This window comes from Phallusia mammillata, chromosome 3 (assembly GCF_965637545.1).
Source record: "Phallusia mammillata chromosome 3, kaPhaMamm4.hap1.1, whole genome shotgun sequence".
NCBI classification, from domain to species: domain Eukaryota; kingdom Metazoa; phylum Chordata; class Ascidiacea; order Phlebobranchia; family Ascidiidae; genus Phallusia; species Phallusia mammillata.
The window spans coordinates 5,239,870-5,262,797 of record NC_137254.1 but is presented as its reverse complement, the minus strand read 5'-3'; the positions used below and the strand labels follow the sequence as shown (position 1 = coordinate 5,262,797).

At 37.6% G+C, this 22,928-nt stretch overlaps 2 protein-coding genes across 2 annotated transcripts in view; both read right to left on the bottom strand.

Moving 5' to 3' along the window:
- LOC145218326 (transcriptional activator GLI3-like) overlaps positions 1 to 22,928 on the bottom strand; it is a 39,523-nt gene that overhangs the window by 3,634 nt on the left and 12,961 nt on the right. Inside the window, exons 3-23 of the mRNA XM_080085733.1 lie at positions 14,166 to 14,261; positions 12,890 to 12,973; positions 12,628 to 12,717; positions 11,506 to 11,602; positions 10,953 to 11,149; positions 10,612 to 10,852; positions 10,103 to 10,291; positions 9,371 to 9,632; positions 8,631 to 8,706; positions 8,324 to 8,433; positions 7,835 to 7,984; positions 7,293 to 7,457; positions 6,701 to 6,859; positions 6,224 to 6,322; positions 5,882 to 6,071; positions 5,393 to 5,584; positions 4,965 to 5,185; positions 4,577 to 4,667; positions 4,054 to 4,201; positions 3,446 to 3,662; positions 299 to 436 (exon numbers count right to left, since the gene is read on the bottom strand). Of these exons, the coding sequence (XP_079941859.1) occupies positions 299 to 436; positions 3,446 to 3,662; positions 4,054 to 4,201; positions 4,577 to 4,667; positions 4,965 to 5,185; positions 5,393 to 5,584; positions 5,882 to 6,071; positions 6,224 to 6,322; positions 6,701 to 6,859; positions 7,293 to 7,457; positions 7,835 to 7,984; positions 8,324 to 8,433; positions 8,631 to 8,706; positions 9,371 to 9,632; positions 10,103 to 10,291; positions 10,612 to 10,852; positions 10,953 to 11,149; positions 11,506 to 11,602; positions 12,628 to 12,717; positions 12,890 to 12,973; positions 14,166 to 14,261 (3,212 nt within the window). The remainder of the gene's footprint in view (positions 1 to 298; positions 437 to 3,445; positions 3,663 to 4,053; positions 4,202 to 4,576; positions 4,668 to 4,964; positions 5,186 to 5,392; positions 5,585 to 5,881; positions 6,072 to 6,223; positions 6,323 to 6,700; positions 6,860 to 7,292; positions 7,458 to 7,834; positions 7,985 to 8,323; positions 8,434 to 8,630; positions 8,707 to 9,370; positions 9,633 to 10,102; positions 10,292 to 10,611; positions 10,853 to 10,952; positions 11,150 to 11,505; positions 11,603 to 12,627; positions 12,718 to 12,889; positions 12,974 to 14,165; positions 14,262 to 22,928) is intronic.
- Positions 994 to 3,439, bottom strand: LOC145218327 (protein FAM200C-like). Its single transcript, XM_080085734.1, has one exon. The coding sequence runs from the start codon at positions 2,969 to 2,971 to the stop codon at positions 1,211 to 1,213; it is 1,761 nt and encodes a 586-aa protein (XP_079941860.1). The 5' UTR covers positions 2,972 to 3,439; the 3' UTR covers positions 994 to 1,210.

The window sequence follows — 22,928 nt, the reverse complement described above, 5'->3', positions numbered from 1 at the left end:
TACGCAGCCAACGGTAATACTATTTAGATTGACTTTGTTGCAAGCAGGCTTCGTGGCGTCATTAACGTACGTCATACAAAATCGTTTAGCCATTTGGTTTCGTAGAGTACAGTGTATAACAGACTGGATTAACACATAAACAGTTAGGGAATAAACACAGTGTATAGCCTACAGATAATTTAAGCGCAAACCTAGCACTTCAAATTGTTACAAGTAAAATACAACATTTTTTTGATCCAATGTATGTTTCCAAAATGATTTTGCGCGTTTTGTTTTTAAATACACAGCATGCACATACCTGGAAATTTGGATTGTTTGGGTAACCACTGTATTGAGAATTAGGTTGATTTGGATGTCTTCCTTTTATTCCCGGCAGAGGGGCGATGTTGTTCCAGCTGTTGTACCTCTGCACGTTCGGTAATTTGCTTGGATCAATCTGTGACGTAATAAACTGTTCTTATAACGGTTCAATCAACGCAGGAAAATTTTGCTGGTATTTGTAAGGTTAGTGGTTTTAATCTCAATTAGAAATCCAAGATGGTATAATGAATAGTACATCCGTATTTTAGTCGTAAGGTTGGTGGTTCTAATTTGAATTCAAAATCCAAGATAGTTCATGGTTAGTACAACTGTCTTATCCCAGTTCGGCTTGTATGATGACCCAGTGGATAGTGCAACTGCTTTGCGATCGTAGGGTTGGTGGTTCTAATCCAAGCTTGGCCTCTAAAATGACCTAGTGGATAGTGCAACTGCTTTGTAAGCGTTAGGTTTGTGGTTCAAATCCAAGCTCGGCCTCTAAGATGACCCAGTAGATAGTGCAACTGCATTGCAATCGTTAGGTTACTGGTTCTAAACCCAACTTAGCTTCTGAGATCGTCCAGTATTTATTGCAACTGTATTGCAACCGTAAATTTGGAGGTCTGTGATTTTAATTCCTGCTTGGCCTATACCAGGGGTTTTCAACCTTTTTTTGCTCATGGCCCACTAAATTAGTAAAAAATGGCGTTGGCCCATTAACGTTTAATGAAAAACACCTAATGAAAAACTTCATCAACGAAAAACACCAAGTTTCAACAACACAATGAAAAACTTCAACGAAAAACGCCAAGTTTCAACAACACAATGAAAAACTTCAATGAAAAACTTCATCAACGAAAAACACCAAGTTTCAACAACACAATAAATTAATCAGCTGAACATTCACACAAATTTAATGAGAAGGTTGTTGCTGTAGTTTGTCCACAAGACTTTGTATTCTGGGTGCAGTCGATGAGAGAGCGCACCGTATGTCAGCTGCAACATCAAGTCTGTTGCGCGGCTTGGATTTTATGTTCAATAGGGATGAAAATGCTGACTCACACAACCACGTGGTGGTGAAAGGCAGTAGTTTCATAAGACAATTTTTGCTGATTTGTGAATATGATGAGGACACTTGGATCCAGAATTCAGTGACAGGCACATCTTCAAATAGGTCACGACAGCCTGAGTCATTTCTAAGGTCAATTAGTTCATCTTGTAACTCGTCATCCACTTGCTCAATATCAACACGAAATGGATTCCTCACAAGTGTGAAAGCATCTCTGCTAAGCTCTGGAAAGTAGGATTTGAATTCAGTTTGTAGAGTACCAAGGTGGTCTGCCACTTCATCCCTAATCTCATCATCCACATCAGATATACATGCGAAACTGTGAAACATGTCAAAGTTACCATTTGTCACTTTACGTCTCCAATTGCCCAGCTTTTCAACAAATGCCCTTGTAAAGTCCACAAACTGAATGATATCTTTTCCTTTTCCTTGCATTTTTAAATTCAGCTGGTTCAAAGCTTCAAAAATATCCACCAAATATGCCAAGCAAGAAAGGAACTTTACATTTTCAAAATGTACTGCAAGTTCAGGTTTTGCTGTTCCCAGAAAGACCTTTATCTCATCATGGAGCTCAAACACTCTGGCTACAAGGTTACCTCTTGACAGCCATCGTACTTTGGTGTAGTAGAGAAGTTGCTTATGTTCAGAATTTAGGCCTTCACACAACTTCCGGAACAATCGAGTATTTAATGCGCTGTTTTTGATATAATTGACGCTTTTAACGACCACATCAAAAGCGCATTTAAGACCGTCAGGTAAGGTTTTTGAAGCTAATGCTGCGCGATGAATAAAGCAGTGAGTGGTCACAAGATTAGGTGCTTTGTTCTTTACGAGCGTCTGGAATCCACTCTTGGCACCTAACATGGCTGGTGCGCCATCAGTGCACACACCACACAAACTTGCCCAACTTATGTTCTCTTTATCAAAAAAATCCTCGACCTTAGCCATTACATCTTTTGCCTTTGTGGTGGTTTCCAATTCACTGCAAAAGAGCAGCTCTTCTTTCACATTTTTCTCTGTTACATAGCGAACAAAGGCCATTAGTTGAGCTGCTGAAGAAACATCTGTTGATTCATCCAGTTGCAGAGCAAACAAACCAAACAATGACTTATCTTTAACTTCGGTGACCACTTGCTCTTTTATATCATTCGCCATAAGATCAATTCTTCTCTGAACTGTGTTGTCCGACAAAGGAATTGACTTTATCTTTCTTTCACTTTCTTCACCCAATACATTTCGAACCATAGCCAGAGCACTTGGCTTTACAAGAGTCTCACCAATATTATGAGCCTTTTTCTGTTTAGCAATAAGTAGGCTCACTTCAAAAGATGCCTCTGTCAGTTTCTTATCTGTACGTGCAAACGATCCAGTCTTGTCAAGTCGTTGACGCTTCAAACCGTTTTCCAGTCTTTTAAAGTATTCAATATCTTTTCCCTTAAGGCCAGGATGATTCTTTTCCAAATGATTTTGTAATTTGGATGGTCGCAGTGATTCATTACTCAAAACACGATAGCAAATGACACATTGACCCTTTTCCTCACCTCGATCACTGAATGAAGTAAACCCATACTTTATAAAATCTTGATTGAATTTTCTTTTTGCCATGCTAAATTATTAAAATCTTTATGCTATTAAACGTTAAATTGAATCATGTCTAAAATCAAAATTGAATTTATTTAACGCTTGTACAGTATTTCAAATTCACTGCCCAGTGCCCACTCAACCAAAGTGTACCAGCATCAACGCAAGATAGCAACTTCCATAAACAGTTAAGCATTGTTAGCAGAAATTATGTCGTCACAAACGTAACGTTCTGTGTTGAATGTTCATAATGACATGATTTCTGATATCGCTGTATGCCAAGCTCTGTGGCCCACTGAAAACAGCGTCATGGCCCACTACTGGGCCATGGCCCATAGGTTGAAAACCTCTGGCCTATACGATTGCCGCAGTTTAATTATAGGGCTGGTGGTTCCAATTTCAACTTAGTCTCATATAAGGGGACCAATGATTAGTTTTGTTGAACAATTCTATAACTTAATATGTGATATTATTTTTAGAAAGTTCGAGAACCCTTGCCTGAGTCGATGCTTTTCTGATTGGGTCGCTTGCTCTTCGTGACGTAGTTGGCATGGCGTCATGGGGTTGAGGGGTTCTCCCCTGACGTACATAGGCCCCATCGCTCCTGCGCCGCATATCCCCAACTCCCTGGGGCGGTCCCATGTGCTTGGGTGGGGTTGGTTGGATCATCGGGTGGTAACCCGGATCTGGCAAGCGGTCATTACTGTCCTCGAGCCTAAAAAGGAGGAAATATGGCAAGCGGCATTAACTTTTGCGAAATATTTGGAAAAGATTATCCCCAAAAGAGCATAAGATCTGTTTTTGAGACTTGTTGAGTTTTTGGTAATTGGTTACGAATATGACAATTAACCAAATTGCTATCTGTGAAAAAAGACGTTCTAGGAAGAGTCAGCAAATAACGTCACCAATATGTTATGACGTCATAATTTGTTAAAGTTTTGTTACTGGCAAGTGAAGTGATAAAGATGCTATTTAAAAGTATTTAAAATAGTATTGCCTAAATATGCTAAACACTTTCAAATTAAAATTGGGAAATTGTTGTGCTCAGAAATGCTCTTCGCTGTTTTTCATTTATTGTACACGAGAAATTATTCTCTTTCAAGTACCATTTTGTGAGTTGACTTTTGGTATAAGCGTCTCTGTCAATAGGAGTGGGAGGAGGCCGGCCCATTTCCTCGTTGAACTTTGACCTCAACTGGTGCAATTGGCAGGGGTCAAGTGAGTTCATATCGTTACGTCCACAGTAATTTGGCCCTGGATATCATAGATTTACTCTTTACACATCAGTCTAAACTCAAATTTTTAGTTTGGTATAGATTCAAAAAAAAAATTGCAAAATTTTGGTTAGAGATGTACTTCGAATGAGCCTTAAAAAGAAATTAAATTTCAACTAGTTTTGTGTTTCTCCATTAGGAAATTAAAATTGGTAGTTGTGGAGAACTGTTAACAAACAACCACAATCCACTAAGCTCCTGTAGTTTAATTTTTGAGTTTTCTTTTTTTACTTTTAAAAATGTTACTTTTGTTTGAGAAAAATGCAAATTACATTGCAGAAAGAGAGTGAAACAGACACATTTTAAATACGCGACAATTGTTTTGGGAAACACTGAACAAGGTTTGCAGTCTTACCTTGTGCATTTGATTTTGAACTTGATCTCCTTGAGGAATCGAGCGAAATTGGATCGTACGAACCAGCAACATTCATTCCCGCATTTGACATCTAAACATAAAACACGAGCCATTATTTACCACAAAACGTCGGGTACGACACCAAACAAATATTGTGCTGCAGTTTTTTTTTTGAAAACACGCAATTATTTACCACAAAACGTCGGGTACGACATCAAACAAATATTGTGCTGCAGTTTTTTTTGAAAACACGCAATTATTTACCACAAAACGTGAGGTACGACATCAAACAAATATTGTGCTGCAGTTTTATTTGAAATCACGCAATTATTTACCACAAAATTTAAAGTTCGGCACCAAATAATTTTAACATTTTGAATTTTTTTACCTGGCTTGACCGTCGACTGCCCATTGACGTCATAGACGACTTCCGGCTGACGTCACTCACAGTGCCGCTGTCTCGGCGGTCGTTAGCGATGAGCACCATCTGGCGACGGGAGGGTAGTAAACCTCCCCCTCCGCCCAGAATGGCTGTGCCCTGTTTCTGAAACTTGGTCTGGTGCGTTGATGACGTCACTTCGGGTTCCCCAATCAACATTTTTCCGAAACCTAGAAATAAAGTTTAAAGATATTTTGTAGAAAACAAGTATTCTTTTATTACCGCGATATTACACAATAATCTCTCGTTAATGTCACAAAAATACGTCACTGATCACGTCATCGCCCTAAAACACACAAAATTCTGTACAATCAATTGCAAACTAAGTGTTGAATAAGATTCAAAACGAAATGTGGATCTTGAAATAGATGCCTTACCTGATTTTATTCTCTCTGGCGCTCCATGTGGACTATTTTGGTCCATGTTTAGTAAATCCCGAGCATTAGCGTCATTGGGTCCATGCATTCCGCCAATAGAAAGGCTCTGCATCTTTTTGTTGACGATTCGCGGCACTATTCCACTTCTGCTGTGACCACGTGATAGAGCTTGTACACCCCCGGATGTTGAGTCTAAACATGAGTCAGCAAATAATTTATAACCAGTCACGATTATTCAGCAAATTTTTATTTAACATTTTTTTATGAAACAAAATGAACGAAATCAAAGAATTATTGGAGATCCGGATCTAGGATTCGAATCATTTTATTTTAGAATCAAGATCAGGATCTAGAATTCGAATCCTTTTTATAGAATCGTCATGAATGTTTTATCACAAAGTTTCAGTTGCTCAGCAATAATTCGTTTGTTTCCTATTTGTTTGTTAACAAGATACTTTAAGATATTCGATTCCAGGTTTCGAATCTTACCGGGTAGTGGGTGTTCATCTACCACAATATCTCCGTCACTATCACCATCATTTCCACCAACGTTGACGTCAACGCCTGAGTCATTGTTTTGTGACGTCATATGCGGGGAATTTTGTGGCGTCACAGATACGTCAGAGCCGGAAGTGCACGACGATTGGTTGCTTCGTGGGTTCATGTTTTGAGAAGCGTTCTGATAAAAAAAAATGCAGATCAATAATATCACAGAAATGCTGATAAATGTGCAGACTTATCAATAACAATGTCATTGCGTAATTTGAGTGAAAAAACATAAGAATCTTATTGACATTTTTTTCTGAAGCATAGAAATCGTATTAAACATACCGGGTCGTTTGAATCGTTGTGTGAATTGGGCGAAAAAGCGCGGCATTTGGATTTCGACGAACCGCTCTCCTTTCGTTTGTCTTTGTTTAAACCAGGTTCCTTCAAAATAATACAATACTGGTTTAAATCTACAAAATTTAATTGTTTTGTTTAGGTTTGCTGAGACTTGCATAAAACCCAGGCAAGTGATGTATTTGTTTTTTAAAGTCAATCTACGTGGAATAGAACAGCCTGCAAAAGTGCTAAACCAAAATTACTAATGACGGACAGATCGTAACAAATTTAAAAAAAAAACAGTCTATACATACTACTTAGCATAAAGTTGTTAAAGCGGTGTTATTAATATGTAACCAGGAAAAGCATGTAACTAAAGTTATTGTGCCCTCATTATTACATCACAAAATCCTGCTTTCAATGACATTCTAAAGGCAGTTCTTTGTATGAAACAAAATAACACATATACGATTTGTAAAGTACCTGTTTGACGCCACCATCTTTTCCCTCACGTTCCCTTTGTGCAATCATGCGTTTCGTCACGTGGGCTTCTGGTCCATGCACCGTTTTCACGTGTTTCCTCAGTGAGCTGGGGTCGGTGTATCGCTTGGTGCAGCCTTCTATCTTACAGGCATACGGTTTCTGCATAAGACAAGTTAGGTAAGACTTGTTAGATGTAAGCTGCAGACAGCTGCACTGAAGTGCCGTTAGATGGTTACACAAGCCTATACGGCCTATATCTTGTCACCAACTACACTAATAAGGCATTATAGGTCGAAACAATGCGGAATGTCTGCAGCTTACTTATCTTTACTGGCTGGATGCTTTTTTTAAAATGTAGCGAGAATTTGAAAGCTAGTTGCTACAAAACAATTTCAACAAATTTGTAAAGGTTCTATTTGGCAAACCAATAAGCATTTCATAGTAACGCCATTATGACGTCACACATACATGACGTATTTGGTGCTCTGTTATGTAACAATATGTAACAATAAACAAATTAGGCGAGTATAAAAAACAAGGTTTTATTTTTTCAGCAAAATATTTTTTGTTTTTATTCTGACAAATCTTTTACCTCGTTCGAATGTGTTCGATTTTGATGTTTCGCTCTATCCGAGGCATTGCTAAATGCTTTCGTACATGAAGGAAACTCACAGACGTAAGGTTTCTCACCAGTGTGAGACCGGAGATGTGTTTTCAGGTTTTCAAGTCGCGAATATGCTTTTGTACAACCTTCGTACTGCAAAAATCAATGTAAATTGTAGTTGGTTGTTTGAAGTTCTATTTAAGATTGTAAATTCTCGGATGTATTACCCATACAAAAAACAAATAGAAAAAACAACAACAAAAAGGACCAACAAAACAATCGAAAAAATATAAACGGACAAAAAAGTACTAAAGAACATCAACAAAAAAGCCCAACAAAACAATCAAAAGAAACAAAATCCCAAAAGTACTAAAAACAACAACAAAAAAGAAAAAGGACAAAAAATAACAAATGAACAAATGATTTATAGTTCACTTACAATAAAACGGTATTCAATTTACCCAAAATATGTTTTTATTAGAGTTCTATATCCAATATTCGTTCTTTGACAGAAATAATCTGGTACTTACATTGCACTTATGTGGTTTTTCGCCAGTATGACGCCGCATGTGCACAACCAACATATACTGCGCCTTGAATGGTCGTTTTTCTCTTGCACAGCTTCTCCATCTACAAACGAATTCCTTTTTGTCGCCATGAATATGATCGTTGTTGATATGCTGTGAAAAACGAAAAACAACATTGCTAATAATATTCTGGGATTTGTAAAATTGTGATGCCTTTTCTTGAGATAGCACCAATTAATTAAATTTACACAGATGACAGATATAGGTATCAGTTCAAAAATTGGTCGAGCCATGGCTTTTCTGTCTGTTACTCGCAACAAACTGGAGAGCCATCAGATGACTACACTAGCCAATACGACCCATGTCTTGACACCAGCTGCACTGATGAGATCTTATAAGTCAAAACAGCGTACACTGTCAGCAGCTTTCGTATCATTTATTGGCTAGATGATTTTATATGTGTTACATGTATAAAATAATACTTGTACTTACATGCACCAGTTGTTCTTGTGTGTCGAACTCTAACGAACAGTTTTCCCAATCACAGTTTGTTTCATAAAGTCCGTCGTCGTCAGGCGGTGCCTGGGAACCAGGGGAAACACCTATGGGGATTTTTGTATTTTAACAAGCAAATAACCAAAAAAGATTTCTTAAAAATAAAATTATTTTACAATTTAGGTGGATTTTCTTTAAAGTTTATTAAAGCGGGTTTCTTAATAAGCTTCGTACAGTCAACCATGACAAGTATTAAGGCATTGGAAGGTTATTAAACAGCAATAGTCAAGAAATACATGCTAACCTGGGTGGTTACTGTTGTTATTTGATTGATTCTGAGATAGTTGGTGACGCTGTTCGTTCATAAGCTTCGACATGCTCTAAAACAGAGTACAAACAAACAGTGTTTTAAAAATAAATGCATAAATATCATAGTACACCAGGCACTGAGCCTGTGTAGCTCTGTTGGTAGAGCGCGAGTTCCGGAAAGACTCCTGTCGTGGGTTCCAATCACACCGCAGGCTAGCCTGTGCCTTGCCATATAGGAATGCTTGGGAGACCAGCTGATTCGGTATACACGCCTTTAATAGGCCTGGCGTACTATGATTTATCGATATGTATGCCGTAATCGCTGGTCTGCATCGACGCTTCAGGGCCGATCCCAGTATGAGTATGTTTTATCTTACATAATTTTCAGTATTTTAAATGATATTTGCTTTTTATTTTATCCAAGACTTCATCAAAAAGTGTGACGTCTTTAAATGAATAACTCTCAGGAGTTGTCAGTAACAAAAAAATAATTACGTGCATTTTTCCAAAGTGTCAAAAAATGTTGTGTCAGTATTTTAAATGATTTTTTTCTTTATCCATTTGATCCAAGACTTCAAAATCAAAAAGTGCGACGTCATTAAACGAATAACGCATGAGTTGCCAGTAACAACAACAACAACAACAAAATAACGTGTATTTTTCCTAAGTGTCGAAAACATGTTGGAAAAAGTTCTAATTAGAGATTTTATTGCGAAATTAGACTTCAAAATTAACCTTTCGTTCAGTGAAGTACTGTCCATGCATTCCCTCCTGTTTCAACTGCGCCGGCGCGCCCCCATGTGGTTGTGAATTTCTGTGCAAAGCCGCAGCTTGTTCAAAGGGATTTGGCATTGAACTTCCTTGCGACTGTTCGAGACTAAGAGACCGCTGCGCAGCCATGTTGTTCTGAATTGCTGACGTCATCTGACGTGAGAGCAGATGGGCCTGAAGATGCTGAGGTGACGTCATCATTGGAGCATGGTAACCGAACGTTGGGCTGCAAAGTATTTCAATAAAAACTTTGTTCACAAAAGTTTGAACAAAATTATTTGCAATTTTTAATCGATAGAATGTTATCAAGCGATTAGACGTAACTGTTTGCAAATAAATAAAATAAAAAAAATTTAAAATTTATTTATGATGACTATTTTGTTTTCACGGTACTTGTCCTCTTTTATGTGATAAAAAAATGACAGTTTAATTGTTTACTTTAGAAATCAAATGACAAAATGATCCAGCAAAATTAAAATGAAATAAAACTGACATCAAACATTTAAGCTTAAACTTTTTGAAACTGATGTGGCCTTCATATAACTGATAATGACATGAGCATTTGCCGAAACGTTTGAACAATAAAGCGTGTCGCTATTTACGTCCATTAGGGCTGTTATATTAACCATAAAACTAATTTTAGTTCTTGAAATTTGTTATAGTACCTAAAATTATACAATATTATTTCCGACAAACCTTATTCCGCCTGCAGCAAGATGTCCGTAACTTCCACCGCTTCCTACAGATGAACTCCTGGAGTGGGTTAATCCTCCATTCACAAAAGGAATGAGGGAATTAGGGGAAGTCCGAATCATTGACGTCAGATCCAGATTTGGATCAGAAAAGCATGGAGAAATCGAAAGTGGACGTTTCCTTCCACGTGACCTGGGTGGACCAATCAGGGCTCATTGTTTGTAAAAATACACAAGGGAACAAAAGTATGTGCAAAACATACATTTGATTTCAAATAACTGCTTTTTCATGACGACAATTTGTTGTATAACTTAAAAAATGCAGTACACATGACCAGAATATTTGGATAATAAAATGTATGTATCATTTTTTACAATCTTATTCTAACAGAAAAATATAGTTTTCTAATTTTCTTCCTGTGTGTTTCCAAAACCTGTGTTTACATTCACCAGCTTGCAGATATGTGATTTCACTAACTGATATCATTTGAAAGTAAAGAGACAACACCAAACCTGCATAAAGGGCTAGGAAACCTGGATAACTCTTCAAGCTTCTCTTGCGCCACAGAGCGGTCACCACTTCGAGCAGCAGCAGCCGCAAGGAGACGCTGTTGTTGCACGAACTGGTAATAAGCGATGGGGGACATGGGAGGCGGCATAGGAAAGGCTGAAGTCGGAACTTGGGCGCCTCCAGTGGACGACATGTTGTTTTGCAAATGAGCGTTATAGTAAGGATAGGCTAGCTTCTCAAGTTCTGCAAACAAAACGGTGGCATTTGAACCCACAGCTCTTAGAAGTTACAATTTTGTGGTAAAACTACACAGGAACTCACATCACACATTGTTTGTACAAACCTTGCATAGAATGTCTTGGGCTAAGATTTCTTGCTTGGGACAACATTGACATAGTTGGAGATTGCATTCCGTTCATGTAAAAGTCCAATGGAGAACCATGAGTAAACGGGTTCTGAACAGCGCCAGGTAGTGGCTGGGGAGACAACGGAATCAACGAAATGTCGGAGATATTGGGACTTCCGGTCACGCCTGGTGCACTGTGGGAAACGGTCAACTGTTTTAAAAAGTTTCACAACGGGATCCTTACAGCCGACTACAGCGCTTGTTATATACACGACTTTGCACCCTAAGGGCCGGTTTCCTAACACGGTTTGTGCAGTCATCCATAGCGCTTGATACATAAACGACTTTGAATGCTTAAACTGGTTTGGTAACGAGCTTCTTGCAGCCAATCATAGCGCTTATTATATGCACGACTTTCAAACCTTAAAGTGGGTTTTCTACCGAGCTTAGTGCAGTCAACCATAGCACTTATTACAACTAAAGCGGGTTTCATAAAAAGCTTTCTGCAGCCAAACGGATATGAAAGTTTGCAATGTTTTATTGTACTTACGTGTGCATTTGCATAGAACGAGCATCAAACGAGTAGCGTCCTTCTCGCGTTTGGGGATCCACCGGAATATGGGGGGTAAAAGAGAGTCGTCTGTCACCTGAAAATATTATAGAAGTGATAACGTCATAAGTTTAATGAACAATATACCCTCTCAAAGAGATGGAAAAGCGACATGCTTCATTATTTAAACGTTTCGGCAATTGCTCATGCCATCATTAGTGATAGGAAGAGCCACATAAGTTACACCAGTTTATAACCACTTAAGCCTAAAGATTTACTAAAGATTGATGACGTTATATCACAACCAATGATTGTTAAAATCCATTGAGAAAAATAAACCTGATTATGGACTTCATTTTTGGCAAAGCCATTGCTTTCGAATTGAACAGGAATCAAATTTAGCAAAAATGAAAGTTCTAAATTATTTGTGTTTGGAAACTTTTAAAAACATTCAACCAGAGTATGGAAAAGAACCGCAAAACAGAATTGACGCTTTAAATCAGTTTAGAACACAGCTGGCCTCCAAGACAACTTCAAAGACAATCAAAGACAAGTTTAGGGTTAAACGTTAGGCGAAAATCCAGGCTGATGAGTCATCATTTATTGGTCCATTAAAAAACGTGACGTAATATCACACAACATGGTGTGACGATAATGGATATAAAATGATTTTTAAACGGATTTGATAAAATGCCGTCAAACTTTGCGCTTCCTATATGGACGATTTTGCATGCTTGAAGAATGTTTAATGACTAGCATCGTACAGTCAACTGTAGCGCTTGTTACATGCACAACTTTGCCCGCTTGAAGCAAGTTTCCTAACGAGCTTCGTGCAGTCAACCATAGCTCTTGTTACATAATCCACTTTGCAAGTTTAAAATGAGTGTTTCATAGCTAGCTTCGTACAGTCAACCATAGCACTTGTTACATGCACGACTTTGCACGCTTAAAGCGAGTTTCCTAACCAACTTCGTATAGTCATCTATAGCGCTTGTTACGAGCTTCGTACAGTCAACCACAGCACTTGTTACATGCATAACTTTGCACGCTTAAAGAAGGTTTCAGTACTAGCATCGTACAGTCAACCATATCAAACCGTATGAACTTGGTATTACTATGTACCTTTGTCACTGCCAACAGAATGACCAAATTGGAAATTATGCTGCGAAGATGTTTGGTTGTCCGACAGGTTTCTGGTATCTCGAGTTTTAGCTGCAAAAATACATTGACTCAGAAAAGCACTCATGTTAAAACAAAATTTGTTAATTGTATGATTGTTGTTAATTTTATGTAGATTTGCTGTATTCAGTGGAATTTGTAAGATGGCACATGAAATATTTACAGTTGTTCAAAGACAAGAAATGCAAGAATGGTTTTTACTCACCTATTTTATTTGAAGACTCCTTTATTTTTCTTTGACCAGAATTGCCTGTCGTAGGGTTGCCTTGACTCTCTTCAGAAATTTTGACTGTAAATAAATGTCAAATTTGAGCAAATAATAAAAAATAAAATGGCCGAGTGGTTGAGGCAACTGTTTTACTATCATAAGGCTAGTGGTTCTAATCCCAGCTCGGCCATTATGATGGCCCAGTGGTTAGAGCAGTGCCATATGATCACAAGGTTCTGGGTTCTAATCCAAGCCCGGCTGTCGGAGTTTGTCTAGATGAAGTTAACAAATCACATTTCAAACAATCAAAAACTGCAAATTTGGTATACCCATTGAAGGCGTTTTACCAAATCAGTCAATCACTAAACATTCCTGTTTGGCAAGACGTAAGGTAGGAAAATCTAGCAGACGGTAGGAAAGGAACCCACGACAGAAGTCTTTACTGGATTCGCGCTGTACCAACTGAGCTACGCAGGCTCAGATGAGAATCCGCCGAAAGTCGAATCTGTAGCGGTCACGTGCTTTTAAACCATCATTTTCGCACTTTGGTTTGGCTAAGCATTAAGTAATGGAAAATTTTAACTTTGCAACCATGACTTTTCGTTCCATGGAATTTATATGCTACTTTTGCGACATATGGTATCGAGCGGTGTAACTTTACTGTTCCATGTGTTCTCGTGATTCAGTAACTGTTGAAGCACATATTCAGTGTCGTTGTTACATGTTCCCGTCTTTCTGATATCTTCCAACAGCCTGACCATAAGACAGGCTGTTGCGTAAACCGGGTGTTTCGAAATAGTTGTGCAATCCATTGCAGTGCTGCATATCTTTGCAAGCGTTTAACTTAAAACAAACTAATAATTGATGTGAGTAAAAGAAGGTACTGTTTTGCAATGATCGCACGAAAAACGAGTATCAGTTTAAAAGCCAATGTTTTATCGTTGATCTCTTTCTTTTTCACCGTATCCTTTCCTTGAGATAAATGAGACTTGATGTGTGTTGCGTAACCAGAATAAAAGACAAGAACTAAATTGATCTTTTGTGGATCTTGTCGGCTCTATGCAGCAAGTGTTAAGAATCGTAATAATGAACTTACTCGCTACTGCAGACGACCGATACGAGCCACGAGAAGCAGAAGAATTAACAAGCTTTCAAGTAAACAATAACACAGCACGCGCGCACACTCGCCCCCGCAAATCACAAGCACCGTACAGAAACTGCCTGAGAGTCCCCAAAACCCCACGTACATTTGCCTCCTCCAAAAAAAAATTACCTAATGGAGTCCCAACACTAGGCGGCAGAAGATCATTTGCGATTGCTCCCCGTCGCCCTCTGCCGGTCGAAGTTTGTGAGAGGTTTTCGTCATTTTCTGAAAACAAAATATATATTTTAGTATTTGTTCCAAAAGAACAAGTACAGTAGTTCTTTGTTTCTGTTGCACTAGGCTGTTTGTCAAGATTTATTGAAACTTGCAATTGGCAAATGAGGCCTTCTGCCTTTGATGCTAAAAGTACATAACAAACTGTAGGAATCAGAAATATATTGAACGGGTGCAAGTACAAAAAGAACATGTATCCTGTTGGGTAGAAGTAAAAGAAAAACTGAAAATTTTCTTTTGATTGTTTTTGAACAACACGTAAACTGGGAATTGACAACAACAAAATCATCAAAAAGTTTTTTATGCACGTTGATTGATTTGCAAACATGGAAAACATTAGCCAAAGTACAAAACGAAACCAAAATTCCCTATACTTGCAACATTGAATTATCTCAAATACAACAAATGCCTTAACAGTAACCTCACAACGCACAGCATATTTAGTTAAAATTTCAAGTAGACATTTGGTGCTTGAAACTTATAAACCACAAACAAGAGTGTCAAGTTTTCAACTGTGGCAAAACACTTTTTAAGATGATCATCCCATCAGCACGTATTACAACCACTTGAAACTAAACGGTTCAACGCCATTCTGTCTTGGCAAATGCGTTTAAAGTATGTAAACACACTAACGGTATTGGTTCTTGCAGTTACTAAAGGATTAGGCTTATCGCCAAATATGGTTAGGGACAAAAATCACCTCTATCACCTAAAACTTGAGTGCATATAAGGGACTTTTCAGGAGTTGCGAAGTCAAAAGTGTAATTTGTTATTGTCAAATGGGGGCTTTGAGATTGTAAAGGGTGTCCAGTTGTGGGATTGTAGGGTGGAATGGAAAGTGACACCTGTCATTGACATGTGGCATGTGGCACTGTAAGCTTTAATTTTGTTTTAAGCTAAATATTTTGATTTTCCAGTGTAAAATAACGGACCAATATCTGGTGAACATGTCATTTTAGCCCATTTCCACACAGAATTTTAAAACTATATCTTATACAGATTGCCTGTTGTAGCTTGTATTTACACAGACATTGCGGTGTCAACGTTGAACATCACTTTGAACGGGTATTTTTACACCTTATTTTGTACGTGAATAAATTATTTTTTATAGTAGTCTCTAGGACAGCCAGCTCGCCAACATGACAAATTATTCTCGTTTAGGTTTATTAAGATACAGGCATATTTTGTTAGCTGCAGACGGTGCACACTGTTTCGACCTATAATGTCTTATCATTGCAGCTGGTGACTAGACATTGAACCGTCAGGGCTAGCGCAATGTCTGCAGCTTACTTTCTATGGAATGGCAACATGCTTTTCAACATAGACGTTTTGCTTATGGTATAACGACTCTTTTGAAACTATACCCTAAATTAGTTGGAACCGTAAATTTGAACACTATTACCCACTATCTAAATTCTAATCTTTTATTTGTTAAAACCAGCATGTCACACAAAGGAATTTAAGCCTATCAAATTATATTGTGCAAAGTCAATGAAACAATGAGTCCAATATGGTTATGTGTTAAGTCACATTTATAACCGCCCTTAACAAGCTCCTAAGTGAAAAAAAAACTGCAAGCTACAACGCGTTAAGCGGAAGAACGTTTTAAATTAGAGACAAACTTGTCAAAGATTCAAGCTACTGCGAGAAATGTTATCATTCATCACAAAGCTGTTACTCTGTAATAAATATTGGGGTCAAAACCCCTAAAACCTTAAACTTTGATTTAAGAGACCCTAACAGCACCAAAGCCCCAAACCACAGGAAACATAAACAAAAACGCCCCAGAAAATCTTGAAAAACTGGGACCTCTGGTTAGGGTCCACTACAAAATGCATGCGACGGATTTACGCGGCAAAACGTTTTCCCACAACAAAGACTTAAACTAGGTTAAAGTTTAGATTTTTGATGCAAATTTTGTTTTTCAAAAGAGCTGGAGACAGTTTCATCGCATAAAAAAAGTTTTGTCAAGAATGCATTTTTTCCGCATAAAAAAATAACAACAGATTAAACACAAAATAAAGACTGAAATAGAAAATCGACTGTTATTTTTAACACATCTTTTTTGATTTTTTTGTTGAGAAGCTCGAGTGAAGGGTAAAAAAGTAACATTTTGGGAGCAAAAGATTTGACCTCAATGAAGCTTTTATGACGAAATAGACCTAACAACACTGATACACACAAAACTTTCAGACAATGGTTATTTAAAGACATTTTTAAAAGCAATACAAACTACGTTGAAAAGTCTTATATAGGCGCCTGTATCACAACAAACCCCTTAAGTAAACCAGGCCCCGTTTTGCATGATTAAATTACTTGAAAAATAGCGTTGACAACCAATGAGGCCAACTAAGGGGTAAAAGAGATCTCAAGACAGCTATGCCACTCATCAATCAAAGGCAGACGCTTTATCTGGGTTTCGATCTTTTTAACTATGCTCTCTGTTGTGTTTACAAGCACGTCTGATAGCAGTTTGGTGATAAAATCTAATAGTTGGATTCTATGAAGCAAGTTAGCAAACGAGCGTCGTGCTGCCAACCGCACGTTAATTTAGTTTTGGTCATTTTCAAAACAATTTCGTTGCATTTCCTAATTTTAAATACCACATAATAGCCATAATAATCGTTAAATGCTAAGCCCAAAGTCCGTTTGTTGTGTACCCAGCTGTTTTCTTACGAAAAGTTTCCAACGCTTTCTACTTACCAAAGCTTCATTTTTTGCTCACCAATTGGCAATAGTTAACAAAATAATTAACTAAGAATCCCTCATAAGATCTGTACGTTTCACGCAGATGGCAATCGGTCAAACCATTTTACATTGTGAAAGTAATTGATCGTCAGTTATTATTATCAAGTTATCATAAAAAGCAAGTTCATAAATAATAAATAACCCCCGTTCAGTGATAGATAACGACCACTTATTGAAATGAAGTTTAATAACCATTCGACACCCATTTACAAAATCAGTCCAGAAGAATAAAATCGACCAGTTAATAGGCAAGTGTTTATGAACATTATGTACCACTCAACAAACGTGAACCCTCTCCAGTAATAGAAAATAACCGGTCCCTATCCAAATTTCCATAAACATTTCATCTTAATATATAAAACCTCTTTAAAATGTAAAGTCACCAGTGCTTAGCCAAATGTTCATTAACCCCATATACACACCTATTAAATAATCTCCCTTAACGGACAATGGCCAGTACCTGAACAAAGTCCCATCAACATTTTGTACCTACACACAACCCCCCCCCCCCCCTGGTGATTAAAAATGACCAGTCCCTAGCCACCCACATTTTCCCAGGATAAAATTTCAACGTTGGTCAGATAATTGGGCGCCCTGAATCCGCGAAAGCGCTGACCATTCACTGGACAATGTCTGGACCTCAGCGTAATTGGTGACAGATGGAGAACATTATACACTTCACAATCGACGACCATATTTGGTGCGGTATTTTATTTTAGTTTGTTGTTAAGCGGGTTAAAAACTAACTTGTTTTTTGAAAACCAAAAGGGTTAATATAGTGAAACACGCGAATAGCCTTTTTTGCAGTAAAATCTTTAGCTGCAAGAACCTCGTTGAGAAACCTGTATTAAGTATACAAAGTCGTGCATGTAACAAATGCTATGGTTGACAGCACGAAGCTCGTTGAGAAACCAACTCCAAGCGTGCAAAGTCGTGCATGTAACAAGCTCTATGTTTGGCTGAAAAAAGTTTTCCTAAAACCTATCCCCAGTAACTCAAAAACGACACAATCCCTTTTTCCCACAGCAATGACGTTATTTAATAATTCACGGGAACGTAGCTTAAGGAATGTGGGGGACAAGAATGAAACCCACTGAGGCCCCAGTCGGGAGGGTTTCGTCACGCCGAAATTCATTCCAATACTAAAGAACAGGACGCAACCAGTCACGCATCAGTGACTCCGCGCGCTGTTTTGATACGCTCCAACGCGCATTAAAGCGCCCCGCAAACGCGGTTCAACAACGCGCATTAAACTGACACGCGAACTACGGGTTTTGAACGCAAGATTAAGACTTGTGTCCTTTTTATCCTTGTTAGTCTGGATAACACTTGCATATCTTTGACAGCAGTTTTAAAACTAGGGCTTGAATCTGAAAGTACAAGCCTGAGACTCGGTTTGAATGATTTTGAAACAATTGCAAGCCGGAAAGTCCCATTGTTGAGGACGAACCCAACAAACTTAAAAGGGCCCAAATTACAAATTTATTGTTGATCCAATTTGTTTAGATTTTTTTACGAACTTATTATGTATCCAACTGTTTTAGCTAGTGGCACATTAACAAACACTGTAGCGGCATAATTTGTCAGCTTACAAAATAGTCCCATCAGTTAAAATTTAAAGTAATGAAGTAGGTGGCATACCAAATGAGACTTTTTTTCTTCGTTAAAAACTCCCACAATACGTCAGCAACCCCAAAACATTTGTAATTGCAATTATTTCGCGTCACAAAGATTAAAAAATTAATGCTATACTGCAGTTTTGTTTTGTCAACCTTGTTGTGTTTCACCATGCGACATCAATTAAAAAGCTTTGAATCACTTTCCTTCATGGGAATTTAATTGCAATATCAAAAAATTTTTGGTTCCAATTCCTCAATTTTTTTCTTTCTGACACACCAAATTTCCAGCAACGTTTAAACACCGACAGTTCAAATTTTTTTTAGAAATAAATAATATTTTTCGGTTGTGCTGATACCCTTAAAATCAATTTTCTTCAAAGTGGGAAAGGCGAGATTAGAACCCACAACCACACGAACATGTATATTAGAAACAATCACAACGTTAGGAAAAGTAAAGAACCATTTTGAGAAATTGGCAAAATTGAACTGATTCAGAGCCGAAACCATTCAGTAATTTTAAATTCCGAAAAACACTAATCGGCAAACACAAACAAATCAATAAAATGCAATAACTTTTAATTATATTAGCTTACATAATGCTCACAAAGAACACATAACAGCACAAACCAGCAAAACAGAAAATAATGCACAGAAAATTATCTTTTCACGACAAACTTACTGTTTACGCTTTAAAAGAACGTTACACTTAAATGTTGTCGCCTGTATGAACTGCCTCAAGTTGCCCTGGGGCAAATGTTTTCCGAGATTAAAACTACCAGCGATAAGGCATCATGCACACAAACTTATCTGAAAATCCGGCTCGAAACGATGTTATCTTTTACATAAATTTGACAGTAGTAGGGTAGGCTATTTTGGTCATCTACATTTCGGGCAAAATTTGACAACCAACCAAATGATTAATAATCGAATCTTGGAAACCGATTTAAGGTGTTTTAAAATGTATTGGTATGTTTTAACTACCACTACACATTTTAAAAGAGGTTTTCCATCGAACTTAGTGTAGTCAACCATAGTGCTTCTAACATGTATGACTATGTACGGTTAAAACGAGTTTTCTTACGAGTTTCGTGCAGCTAACCATAGCTTTTTGCACGCATTAAGCTGGTTTCCCAACGGCCTTTGTGTAGTCAACCACATGCATAACTTTGAATACATAAATCGGGTTTTCTGATGAGCTTCGTGCAGTCAAAAATAACGCGTGTCAAATGCACCAATTTGTAGGCCTAAAGTTGGTTCCCTTACCAGATTGGTACAATCAATCGCAATGCAGTGAACACTCAAGACTTATAGCTAACTACATTTATAGGGGGTTACATTGCACCCCCAAATCAAAAACATGTTACCTTCGCCACAACGTAGCTCCCAAATTAAGTCAGCCAACGTCTCAGTACCTCCTTCTACGCAATTCATGCTGATGTCATGGTAGAAGTGACGTCATAATCCTTACGTGTTGCCACAGCAACTAGATGTTGCATTCATCAGGTAACGTTAGTTCAGTGATAACAGAGTTTATGCAGAATTTACCGCTACAAGTAAACAGACTGCCTGGCTGCTGAAAATGTTCAGATTTAATCCGATTAAAATTTCATTTCGACATTTTTTCTTTGCAACACTCTTGTATTCCTAATTTGGTCTGTTTGCGCCAAATACTGGAACAATTTAGAAACACTTTTCAAACCTTCATAAAACTTATCCAATTTTTTGAGTAGATTTTTATAAAAAGTTATTATCGTAACAATTTGTTTTTGTGTGGTGTGTTTTTATATCGATGACTTTTTTATATTAGAAAAATTCTTTACGAACTTCTTTTACTCCATTAAAATGTTTGTTAACTTTCAGGCGTAGACAGTAAATTGAATGTATAGTTCAATGACATGACGACAAATACAGAAATAATAAAAAACAAATATTTTTTAAACCTTTAAACAAACTTTCCAATGCTCTGTGTGGATTTTAATAAAATGTCAATCATTTTTGTTTCTCCAAAGTATTTGCTTTTCTGTAATGTGTTTGTTATAGACACGAATTTCCTCGATATTTAAATGTTTTCTGACAAGTTTTTAGTACCTAAACACAGTATTTGTTTACTTTAAAGCGCGAAAAAATAAGCTTTAACCGACTTATGTTCCTAAACCTCATCACCAATAAACAAAGTACAGAAAGCTAGCACACAAACAAAAACAACTTTCCTTAACCACTGAAGAACATAGCAAAGCCTTTCAGAAACTGTCATATGTCCTGTTTCAAGCACCTCCACAGATCTACCATTGAGTCAATTACCAGTGAATATGTGCGGTTCATCCGGCCACTGAATCACCTGCCCTGTAATTAAGATGCCTCGGCTGAAAATCGTTCTTTGAAAAAGATGAAGTCATCGGTTTGGCTGAGCGAGGCAACTTGTTTCAATTGTGAGTAACTTTGTCGGATTTTTATTTCTATATATATGTTTTTGTTTTTTCGGAACGAACGTTTGTTTTGTAAGTTGCAGACAGTGCACACTGTTTCGCCCGTTAGCGTCTCTTCTGTGCGGCTGGTGACAACATTTTTTTAGATGTAACAAGTTGAAAGCAATTCCCAACCCTAGTTATTTGACGCCATAATTGGAAACTGGATTACATACGATTTTTCGCGGGTTCGAACCCAGGACGCTCGCCGGGACAAATCCCGATCGTCTTTTAACGTTGAGGGGGTCTGTGGGTGAACCGCACAGTCAACCAGGGTCAAACTTTCAGAGGACCAACTTCGGATAACGTACTGTCATGAATGCAAGTTTTTAAAATCTGAACCATTTTTTTTATCTCAACCGGTGCAACAAAACATCGCACAGACAAAAAATCCGGACAAAAACAATATACGACCCCTCTCCTTGTATAGACTGATTTTGGAAGTAAATAAGACAAAAAAACGAAGTTTAAGCAATAATGCACCTATCATTCAGTTAAAGTATTTGAACACAAAACTTAACTTCCACACAATTATTCCGTAACTTGCCATACAGTTTAAAATCACTGATCTAACACAACGAAAAGATCCGACCTGTGTGTTCCTTGGTACCAGCCACCAAGCCACCAATTAGAATCACATTTGCTATCATTAACACCGGCTGGCAATTGCTCGGGCATTTATCTTCACAAGAGCTCATGAAATTTAAACACTTGGCCCCTCAAAGTGTGTCCGCAATCTCTTGAGTTAAGAAATTTTTGAAATAGTGTTTTTTGATGATGGCATTCGTTTGTTATCTATTGTGTTTGGTATGTAAAAAATCATATTATTAACGTTTTTAGCTAAGAAAGGATTTTTTTCATTTATGTAAAAACTGCTTAGTCACTGTAAAACCCGTATAGGGGTTGCATAAACTTAAAAAAAATCAAAAAAAAAAAAATGTGTAGGCTCAAATCCAACAGAAAATATTTAAGTTTAAAATATTTTTTCATTAATGTAAAAACTGTTTTCATTAATTTGTGGGCCTTTTCACTGTGAACCACAAAAGGGGTTGTATAAAAAACTGTCAGTGAAAGTGACACTCCAGGTGTTTTTTTCGTATCGTGGTTTTATTGAAAGTTTAGTTTGAGCTTCAGATTTTTGTTGTTTTTAATTTTTAATTACAATTAGTCCAAAAACGCTAAAGTTAGTATCAACATTTGGCTTTAATAAAACGTGATGTGTTTTGCAATCAATTAATTTTAACGTACGTTTTAACGCTTAATTTTAACTTATTTAAACATAAAAAATATACATTGTACCTAAAGGCAAAAGTGCATGAAGTATTTCGAACTTGGAAACCGAAAAACACGAACTACCGTGGGATTCGAACCCACCACTAACCACGGCCTACCACTCCTTAAAAATCACCCTCTGAAAATTCCATCTTCGTGATTTGAAAAACAAAAAGTTAATCTACCTCCTTTTGCACTGAACCACCCACGAAGGAACCAAAAAACCATTGCGCCCTTTTCCATCAACGCTATCTCATTACAAAAACTTCATTCACAAATCCGGAATCAAATTCCACGGAGAGCGCTGTTAAAGGAGAACTGCACAAATATTACTCATGCTTTAAAGGGGAAACCAAAAACTTGATTGACTTAATTGATTTGAGTTGAGGAGAGTTTATCTCGCTAGGTGAAGAAAAAACGTTGCGACTCAATTGCACTAAAACACTCACCGAGTCGGAATTAGCTGCAATTTTGGGGATTACACAATTGGTGGATCTGGCTAAACACACTGCAGCTACACTGTGTTAAAAAGTCGTTTAATTGCCTTAAGTGAT